Consider the following 10956-nt stretch of genomic DNA (forward strand, 5'->3'; position numbering starts at 1 on the left):
AATAGTTTTTTGTTATAGGTTCCTCCTCGTTCTCCGTGCAGGCGACGAGAGCGATGATGAGCTTTCCATACCCGCCATCTGCAAGATGGACAGAGAGATTGGGCCCTGCAAGGCCCACATCCCACGCTACTTCTACAACCGCCTCACGCAGCGCTGCCAGAAGTTCTACTATGGCGGCTGCGACGGCAACGCCAACAACTTCGAGACAGAAACGGAGTGCCGCATCGCCTGCAAAACAGTGCAGAGTAGGTGCCCACACACACACCGCCGCCGGCTATCGAGGGAAACGAGCGCGCAGGCAGTTTGTTGAGCCTCCCCCGCACAATCCGATTAGAGGCGTCGGCTGCGCATTGCGTGAAAGAAGTTCAATGTAGAGTACTTACGTAACTCCTGGTTGCCTTACGTGCTGGAGGGCCCCACGTGCCAGGGCGAGATATTGTGTTTTTTCTAAATTCATAAAATTTGGCCCACGGGGTCAGAATACTATAACTTATACTAGCTTTACTACCCGGCTTCGCCCGAGACTTGGATTCTTGTCTTGGATTAATACATGGCCTACGTGGAGGGTGGGGGGTGGGATGCGTGACGTCAGCAGGCACACTGCGTAACGCTGCAGCATGCGGGTGACATCACAGATGTGACATCACCGCTCACTTGTCGTGCAAATATATCCATTATTGCGCCCCCCCCCCAAATATAACAGTCTATTTTTATACTTTTTGCATGGTGTACAGTCTGCAAGCTACCCACATGCAAAATTTCAGGTTTGTTGCATGTTGGGAAGTATGCTAAACATTTCGAACAAACACATATTCACAAATTGATGAGCCCCTGAGCACGTGGTTGTGATGAGAACGCCCGCTTGCCACCAGCACTATTTATGTTTAGACTATACATTGTAATATTACACTATATATTATTCTACCCACCCTACTGTATACCACACTGCTGTATATTCACTATACAATTACCATGCTATATATTACCTTATACATTATATTAAACATTACACTTTTACACCATTTATTATTATACAATCTGCTATACACTATACCATTGACTGTCGCGTGAAATGTATTAAGAGGAAGCAACGAAATATGTCAATGGGAGAGTGGTGGTAGGAGACTTCCAGCGGAGAAAATAATCCATTCCCTGTGGAGAATAAAATATATATAGTCAATGCCAGTGAGTTGACTGTGGTCTGAAAGTCACCGTAAACGTGAACACAATCAGTTAAGATCCGAAATGGTTTATTACGTCCTTCAAATGATTGCTGAGCCAGAAATGTGATTGAACACGACATTGGTGAGACAAATATGTACGGTGCATAAACCATCGTTTCTACGACGGGAGTTAAGCAACGGGGTGCCACAGTGGTTAGAGTGGTGCCGCGGTGGCGAGATGTTATCTATCTCACCTGGATACAGTAGGTCGTGGGTACGATCCCGACCCTGACGCCTGCTGTATATTTGTAGTTTGCAGTTTCTCTCCCCGTGGTCGTGTGGATTTTTCTCCGGGTCCTCCGGGTTTTCCGCTCCACGTTTAGAATCATCGTGCATTTATAGAGTATTCGGCTGCCAGACACTTCCACGTGATAAGCCGCCACTTTGTTACGCTGTAATTTATGGCGGTCAGGTCACGTCTGAAGAGGTATTCAGCTCAGTGGGCCCTTAACTCCGATTATCACGGTTGGCAACGCATGGTTCGAAAGAAGTTCAACGTAAACATGCGCGTACAAAATAGTTTTTTGTTATAGGTTCCTCCTCGTTCTCCCTGCAGGCGACGAGAGCGATGATGAGCTTTCCATACCCGCCATCTGCAAGATGGACAAAGAGATTGGGCCCTGCAAGGCCCACATCCCACGCTACTTCTACAATCGCCTCACGCAGTGCTGCCAGAAGTTCTACTATGGCGGCTGCGACGGCAACGCCAACAACTTCAAAACAGAAGCGGAGTGCCGCATCGCCTGCAAAACAGTGCAGAGTAGGTGCCCACACCCACACCGCCCCCGGCTTTTGAGGGAAACGAGCCCACGGGCAGTTTGTTGAGCCTCCCCCGCACAATCCGATTAGCGGGGTCGGCTGCGCATTGCGTGAAAGAAGTTCATTGTAGAGTACTTACGTAACTCCTGGTTGCCTTACGTGCTGGAGGGCCCCACGTGCCAGGGCGAGATATTGTGTTTTTTCTAAATTCATAAAATTTGGCCCACGGGGTCAGAATACTATAACTTATACTAGCTTTACTACCCGGCTTCGCCCGAGACTTGGATTCTTGTCTTGGATTAATACATGGCCTACGTGGAGGGTGGGGGGTGGGATGCGTGACGTCAGCAGGCACACTGCGTAACGCTGCAGCATGCGGGTGATATCACAGATGTGACATCACCGCTCACTTGTCGTGCAAATATATCCATTATTGCGCCCCCCCCCCCAAATATAACAGTCTATTTTTATACCTTTAGCATGGTGTACAGTCTGCAAGCTACCCACATGCAAAATTTCAGGTTTTTTGCATGTTTGGAAGTATGCTAAACATTTCGAACAAACACATATTCACAAATTGATGAGCCCTTGAGCACGTGGTTTTGATGAGAACGCCCGCTTGCCACCAGCACTATTTATGTTTAGACTCTACATTGTAATATTACACTATGTATTATTATACCCACCTTACTGTATACCACACTGCTGTATATTCACTATACAATTACGATACTATATATTACCTTATACATTATATTAAACATTACACTTGTATACTATTTATTATTATACAATCTGCTATACACTATACCATTGACCGTCGCGTGAAAGGTACTAAGAGGAAGCAACGAAATATGTCAATGGGAGAGTGGTGGTAGGAGACTTGCAGCGGAGCATAGAATCCATTCCCTGCAGAGAATAAAAGATATAAAGTCAATGCCAGTGAGTCGACTGCGGTCTGAAAGTCACCGTAAACGTGAACACAATCAGTTAAGATCCGAAATGGTTTATTACGTTCTTCCATTGATTGCTGAGCCAGAAATGTGATTGAACACGACATTGGTGAGACAAATATGTACGGTGCATAAACCATCATTTCTACGACGGGAATTAAGCCCCGGGGTGCCACAGTGGTTAGAGTGGTGCCGCGGTGGCAAGATGTTAGCTAGCTCACCTGGTATATAGGAGGTCGTGGGTTCGATCCCGACACTGACGCCTGCTGTATATTTGTAGTTTGCAGTTTCTCTCCCCGTGGTCGTGTGGATTTTTCTCCGGGTCCTTCGGGTTTTCCGCTCCACGTTTAGAATCAACGTGCATTTATAGAGCATTCGGCTGCCATACACTTTTACCTGATAAGCCGCCACTTTCTTACACTTTAATTTATGGCGGTCAGGTCACGTTTGAAGGGGTATTCAGCTCAGTGGGCCCTTAACTCCGATTACACTGGTCGACAAACTTTTTCTGGCATAAGGTATTCCAACGGTTTTAATGTCATTTTGCGGTGCTGATTCCAAATCTGGCATCAGTTTTTGTCTATCACATCAGATTTTTGAGATATCAAATATTGCATTTTCAATGAAAACTGCAGAAGAAAAATATAAAATAAATGTGGATATCTACATAAAATGATATTATAAACACACTATCTTAAAAATACAACACCATATTTAACACTTAGGCAGTCACTGACTCGCAACAACTTGCAATCATAAGTGACAGAGTTAATTTCGGGTAAAATCAATGAAAATGGGGTATGCCGATAGCATAAAAATGATGTGATAGAGCAAATCTGAGATCAGATTTGGAATCAACACCCTGAAATTAGTCTAAAACAGCTGCAAAAGTCCAGGCCAGAATTTTTTTATTTGACCAGTGTTATCACGGTTGGCAATGCATGTTTCGAAAGAAGTTGAACGTAAACATGCGCGTACAAAATAGTTTTTTGTTATTGGGTCCTCCCCGTTCTCCGTGCAGGCGACGAGAGCGATGATGAGCTTTCCATACGCGCCATCTGCACAATGGACAGAGAGATTGGGCCATGCAAGGCCCACATCCCACGCTACTTCTACAACCGCCTCACGCAGCGCTGCCAGAAGTTCTACTATGGCGGCTGCGACGGCAACGCCAACAACTTCGAGACAGAAACGGAGTGCCGCATCGCCTGCAAAACAGTGCAGAGTAGGTGCCCACACCCACACCGCCGCCGGCTATCGAGGGAAACGAGCGCGCAGGCAGTTTGTTGAGCTTCCTCCGCACAATCCGATTAGTGGGGTCGGCTGTGCATTGCGTGAAAGAAGTTCAATGTAGAGTACGTACGTAACCCCTGGTTGCCTCACGTGCTGGAGGGCCACACATGCTGAAGGGCCCCACGTGCCAGGGCGAGATATTGTGTTTTTTCCTAACCCATAGAATTTGGCCCACGGGGTCAGAATACTATATCTTATACTAGCTTCACTACCCGGCTTCGCCCGAGACTTGGATTCTTGTCTTGGATTAATACACGGCCTACGCGGAGGGTTGGGGGGGGGGTGTGTGACGTTAGCAGGCACACTGCGTAACGCTGACGCATGCGGGTGACATCACAGATGTGACGTCACCGCTCACTTGCCGTGCAAATATATCCATTATTGCGCCCCCCCAAAAAAAATATATAAAAGTCTATTTTTATACTTTTTGCATGGTGTATAGTCTGCAAGCTACACACATGCCAAATTTCAGGTTTGTTGCATGTTGGGAAGTATGCAACACATTTTGAACAAACACATTCACAAATTGATGAGCCACTGAGCACGTGGTTGTGATGAGAACGCCCGCTTGCCACTAGCACTATTTATGTTTGTTGAACTTGTTTCGCACCATACATAGACAACAGTGTTAATCAGATGTGCGGGGGTAGGACAACACACTAAAAACGAAAAAGCAGTTCTAAAGAAATTAGTTTACAAACTAGATTTGAAAGTGCATACATCCATTGGCTTACTAATATCGGATAAAAGAGCATTCCAGACGGCTGCATCTGAAAGCACGTGATGCGGTGACCGTCTTGGTTAGCCAAAATCCGCTGCGAGGATGATCAGAGTTTGCGCGATGGTTTATGCTCCTTGACGAGATCAGCAAGGTATCGTGGTTCCTTTGTGGCGAGCACTTTGTGCGTAACGAATGCGACCTCATCATGTATTCGTTTGGTCACCAGAAACCAAAGCTGCTCGGGCGAGCACTGAACATCCAATCTTGGAGTACCCATCACGACATGTGCCAGAGAAGTTAGTCCCACGGCGACATTCATCTGCACGCCCCGCCATCGTCATTGCACTTGCGCGTCGGTGTTTAAACTCCCCGCCGTGTCTCCACCACCCTTCTCCCCTCACTGCAGAGGTGCCCAAGAAGTGCCGCTTTGAGCCGGAGACTGGCAACTGCAAGGCCGCCTTCCCGCGTCACTTCTACAACATGACCACGGGCCAGTGCGAGAACTTCATCTACGGCGGCTGCGGAGGCAACGACAACAACTTCCACACGACCGAGGAGTGCGTGGAGAGCTGCAAGTGCCACAAGAACAGAGGTCCGTGCCCCGCTGGGCCCCACGCGTGCAGCATGACGCAGCTTCGACGCGTTTTAAGATACGTACGGAACCAAAAGACCTCCCGCGCCATTTTAGAAAAATAATTGCGGTACAGTTTTTTTTAGTGCGTTTTCACTTTTTTAACTCTTCTGTTACAGCGAGGCAAATGCCGATTGTGCATCCAATGGAACCTTGCCATACATGGGGGAGTTCACGACCATCGGGGGTTAGTACTGGGTCCATGGCCAGGAGTTGCCGTTGGAGTTGCGGTGGAACTCCACTTATCCTTGACTAAGCGAGGGTGGGGGCCAACTTTACCGACCCTATCTGGAATCTAACCGATAACCACGGGGAAGCTTTCACGAGTAGGACACCCCCCCCCCCCGCCAACTCCCACCGTCGGACTGCGCCCCTGGCCACTGAGCATGCGCTGTGGTTAGAATGGTGTTTTCAGTTTGACATGCGGATATAAACGACCTCTGCGATCTCGGTGTGCATTAATGCGCTCAATGAAGTGACTTCAGAAATAGTTCTGTGATCTCATCTTCTGGGGGCAATTGTCAGACAGGGTACAAACTGTGCGAGCGGTGAGAATACTAAAACGGACTTTTCTTTATCTAATCACGCAATGCAAATGCAATTTATTCACACGTGACTCATCTGGTTTGCGGGGCTCTCATTAGTGCGTTGAGTCACTGCACGCTGTAAAATATAAAGGCGCAGCCCTGCAATTGCTCGCTGACATCACTGCTGACGGAAAGGCCGCCACTGGAGGGAGCTCTAGATAACCACTCTGGTTGTGTATTTTGACCTTCTCTTATACACTCGCCAGATGTCTTGGCATAGGAGGGAGTACCCATACATTACCCCACCGCGTGTGACCTGCCAAACGACTGTGGTTTATCTGTTCATACTGTTGGGTGGGTATCGTCGGGGGGGGGGCGGATTCGAGATACTTCCACCGTTCTTTCCACTACATGCATCGAACCAGTGACTTCGCGCAAGGGGGCCGTCTAACTACATTCACAAAAAAACACCGTTTTCCACTAAGTTGCGGTGACCTCCCCACGTCGCTTGTGCCAGTGCGCGGTGCACCTTGAGGCCACGTGAAGTGTTCAAGGCTCGCAAGCAGGAGGTCGCGGAACAGACCCAAGTGCCATGGGTTGACTGGTCGAGATGACTTGCAGATGCACACTACACTACAACAAAGACAACAAAGATCCTCCGTGTATAGCTTTAACAGACTCTGAGGACAAGTGCTGTTAGCGAGCACCTATGAAGGCCTGCACGGTACACGAGCGGGGTGGGTGGCCAGCACCACGCCCGACCGCCTTTGTCTTTCCAGTGGCGATGTTTACACACCGCACCAGGTACTCATTTGAGGCTGAGTCGACCTAGGGTAGGCCCAGGACCGTTTCTTATAATCGTCACTGGTTTTGGCCGTGAATCGAACCGGGGTCACCATGTTCGTAGCGCTACACCACCGCTCCCCACACACACACACGCACGCAAACGCATACGTACACACATGCGCGTGGATGGTTACTTTAACCTCAACGTTTTCTGTTTCTTTCCTTTCCCCCCACCCCCCCCCCGGAAGATATGGGAGCCTCAACTTCGATGATCCAACCCAGAGGCAAACCAATGTCCAGCCAGAAAAGAGCGGGCATAAGGACCAGCGAGTGGAGCATAAAGCAAAAACAATTTCGGAAGAACGGCGAACGAGCAGACCGCACGGAGCATTGAGGGCAGAACTGACAAGAGCACGCAATTGCAGCGCCGTCTGTAGTCGCGAGGTCGGTTGGGTTTCATAGCTAGAGGCACCTACCGTATATTTTACGTACTTACTTTTTTGTTAACCCGCTTCAGCAGTTTAGTTTGCGCCGGCCGATCTCAACGGAAACGAACGTGTGGAAGGAAGCGACTGCGTCGAGGTGGAATCACCGATGTTTATGGTTCAGGCGGCGGCTCTCCAATTAACTCACTTTAAAAGTCGCGCGCCCGTTCTTATTAAACGCAACACGCCCATCCCTCGCATCGGCATTCTGCCGTCTGTAATCGTCACCAAACACTACTATGGCTTAACGACACGACGAGTATTACTCACATCGTATTTTGTTTGCCATGTTCGTCTCATTAAAGAAAAGTTGTTACGTGATTTTGTTGTTTTGTTGTTATACGCTTGCACAAAATACATTTAATTTTCACACTTCAGTAATCGATGCACTACATTTTTCTTCTACTTTTAAATAATAAAGGGCACTTCACCAAACGCCGTTACAACACACGTATCATTGGACGTACGGGCCAACGGTGTCTGTGTCGTAGTCAACTGCAATGCTGTGGCCACGCTTCTCTCGTACGCGTGGGTAATTTTTTTTCCCCTGCTCAAATAAGCCGCGCTCACGTGCAGTGTGATTGCTGCTCTCAATCGCAATGTTTGGGAGTCGAATCCTGTTTTGGTGGGTCCGGGGGGTGTGGGGTTGGGGGCTGACTCGGCCAATCATCCCGCTCTCTTAGAGTCGACTAAATGAGTAACCACGGGGTGGAGAGGTCAACAGTCGTCTTGTGGATGTACTCGCCCTTCCCCCGCCGCCATATGAACGCGGAATTTCCACCGCCAGGCTTACACCATTAAACAGTAGAGGAGGAGTTGCCCTCCGTGCTCATCTGAAAAGGAAATTACTTAGACTTTAAAATGTTAGTCTCGATGTGTTTATAGCAAATCCCCAGTGTCCAAAACATGCCATCAGTACAGCGAGATTGAAAGCGTAAACGTTAATTTGTGTATGCTAATTTTGTCTCATTAGCTGCAACTTTTTTTGTTGGAACCAGTGCCAGCGTAAGTAAGCACTCCTTTTCTTAAAAAAAGAGAGAGGACATAGTCATCCTCTCAGCTGGCAAGGGCAATGCTACTGCCATCATGGATAAAACCACATATAACAACAAAATACAGGACCTTCTTAATGACAGCAGTTACACCAACATGAACAAAGATCCTACCAACCGCCTGATTCCAAAAACCGACTTCTCTAAACGAACCATTCAAGCGGCTCTCCCTAAAACCTTCTGCTGCTAGACCACCCAGATTCTATGGTCTTCCAAAATCCATAAAGAAGGTTCTCCACTTCGGTCCATCGTTTCCACTATCAACTCACCTACCTACAAACTGGCCCGTTTTCTGTCTGACACCTTGCTTCCATTCACGGGCAAGACTACCTCAGCAGTACTTAACTTAGCTGACTTGGTCTCTCTAATCAAGAGCATCTCACTGTCTCCAGATGATTTGCTTGTCAGATTTAATGTAGTTTCTATGTTCACCAAGGTTTCTGTACCTGACACCTTAGCAATAATTGAAGACTTGGTCCAACATGGACTGAATCCGGATGTACCAACTTTGGTTAGAGGCTGCCTTACCAACACTTACTTTACCTGGAATGGTACTTTCTACAAACAAAATGAAGGTACCCCCATGGGTTCCCCTTTATCACCAATGATAGCGAATGTTTTCATGGAGAAATTAGAAACAGATGCCATCCAACATCCACCCTACGTCCTTTCTTGTGGAAGAGATACCTAGATGATACTTTCGTCATTTGGCCACATGGCCTGTCAGCATTGAACCAATTTCTCAACCACATCAATTCCATACACCCATCCATCAAATTCACCATGGAAGTGGAGAAGGATGATAAGCTACCATTCCTGGATGTTCTGTTTGAGAAGAACCCTGACGGCTCGTTGGGACACTCTGTCCACAGAAAGGAACCAACACAGATTCCTATCTTAAACCTGATTCCCCATACCATTAGGTCCAGAAGAATTCCCTCATCAAAACACCACACCATGGGACCCACTGGATCTCCGACCAACACCACCTAGCCAATTAACTGTAATACGTACACCAAGCCCCCAAGATGAATGGGAACTCAGACCACAGTATCCGCAAAGCTGTTTCTCTAACCATGGGGAGACAACCATCTAAGGACCCAATCAAAATCATCACCTTGCCATACTTAGCAGGTGTTACCAAAATATTTCCAAAATCTTAAACAAACACAAGATCCAGGTCCGATTCAATACAGTACACGAAATCTGTGATCTAATCCCATCTGTGAATGATGTCATTCCTGACATGCAATACCCTGAAGTCTACAAACTGAGTTGTACCTGCGGTAATAGTTACATTGGGGAAACGAAACAACATGTCTCGGACTGTGTTTGCGAACACAAGGCAGATCTGTAACATAGCAGAACCAATACCTCTGCCGTAGCTGACCATTGTTATAACGCTGTGGGCTCGCATGACATTGTTTTTTCCGAGACCAAGGTACTCTGCAAACCTTCGGGCTACTATCAAAGGTTTGTTCATGAAGCCATCCAGATATATAAACATAGACAAACTTCAACCGAGAAGATGGATACAAATTGAACAATCATTGGAAGGATGTTATCAACCAGGTAAAACCTTAACTGTTTATGGTTGTTCCATCGTACCTGCCGGTTTACTAGCACATTTTTATCTGTTCTTCTCCAGCTTCCAACTTCTAGCCCCGTCCACTTCCCCCCCCCCCAGCCTCACGTCCTCTTCCCCTAGCGCTCACGCGGCCCCCCTCCCTCTACCCTGCACTCCCCCCCCCCCTTTCTCTCTCCCCCTTGCCTCCCCAAACGCAGCAACATTTCGGTGATTTGAGAACGGCTCGCTGATGTTGTTATTTATTTATTCGTTGTTGATACGCTAAACTCTGCCACATGCACACAGAGAGAAATGCGTGTGTGTGAAACAATTTAAAACCCTTAAATTCACTCAAGCAACGATTATCAGAGTAAAAACCCAAACACGCACGCACTCATTCAGCATCGCCCTCCTGCTTTAACTCTCAATGATGTCCTAGAAAGTAGGTCCATTGCCTGAAACGTCGTTTAATATATGTGACCATTAAGGGCCATGCGGTTTTATTTGACGAACGCGTTGAGTGATTTTGTGACAGCGAGAGAACGTCCCACATGACCTGGCAGTACTCATCGTGCATTCGTGCGTTTGACCTCGCTCTGATGCACGTGAGTGCGATGCCTTGCTTGTTCTTGGCTCTGTATCAATGTGTTTTACGTGGTATATAAATGTAAACCGTGTAAGATGTAGATTTTAATATTTTATTTGGTGTGATTAGATGTTAAATACCTCGCCTGGTCTACAGGTGGTTGTGGGTTTGATCCCGACCCTGACGTCTATTAAGCCACTGCTATACATTTCCACATGATGATAAGCCACTTCGGTGAGCTATCATCTGTGATGGCCACATCGTTTTTGAAAAAGAGCAAGGTAGCTCATTAGGACTTGCCTGGTAAAATAAAATGAAAATATAGTCCATAGTAAATCTTTTATTGAAGTTTTCACGTATGTGTCATTTGATA

At 47.3% G+C, this 10956-nt stretch overlaps 1 protein-coding gene across 2 annotated transcripts in view; it reads left to right on the top strand.

Annotated features, from left to right (window-relative positions):
- LOC133359536 (papilin-like) overlaps nt 1–7692 on the top strand; it is a 31053-nt gene extending 23361 nt beyond the window's left edge. The window contains exons 6-10 of one of the 2 annotated variants that reach the window (XM_061577968.1): nt 42–245; nt 1780–1983; nt 3957–4160; nt 5356–5541; nt 7142–7692. In XM_061577968.1, the coding sequence (XP_061433952.1) occupies nt 42–245; nt 1780–1983; nt 3957–4160; nt 5356–5541; nt 7142–7287 (944 nt within the window). In that variant the 3' untranslated portion in view covers nt 7288–7692. The remainder of the gene's footprint in view (nt 1–41; nt 246–1779; nt 1984–3956; nt 4161–5355; nt 5542–7141) is intronic. The other variant, XM_061577969.1, reaches the window with a different exon arrangement.
- Nucleotides 7693–10956: the final 3264 nt, after the last annotated feature.

This window comes from Lethenteron reissneri, chromosome 65, assembly GCF_015708825.2.
Source record: "Lethenteron reissneri isolate LAM-NWPU_2019-01 chromosome 65, ASM1570882v1, whole genome shotgun sequence".
Classification (NCBI taxonomy): domain Eukaryota; kingdom Metazoa; phylum Chordata; class Hyperoartia; order Petromyzontiformes; family Petromyzontidae; genus Lethenteron; species Lethenteron reissneri.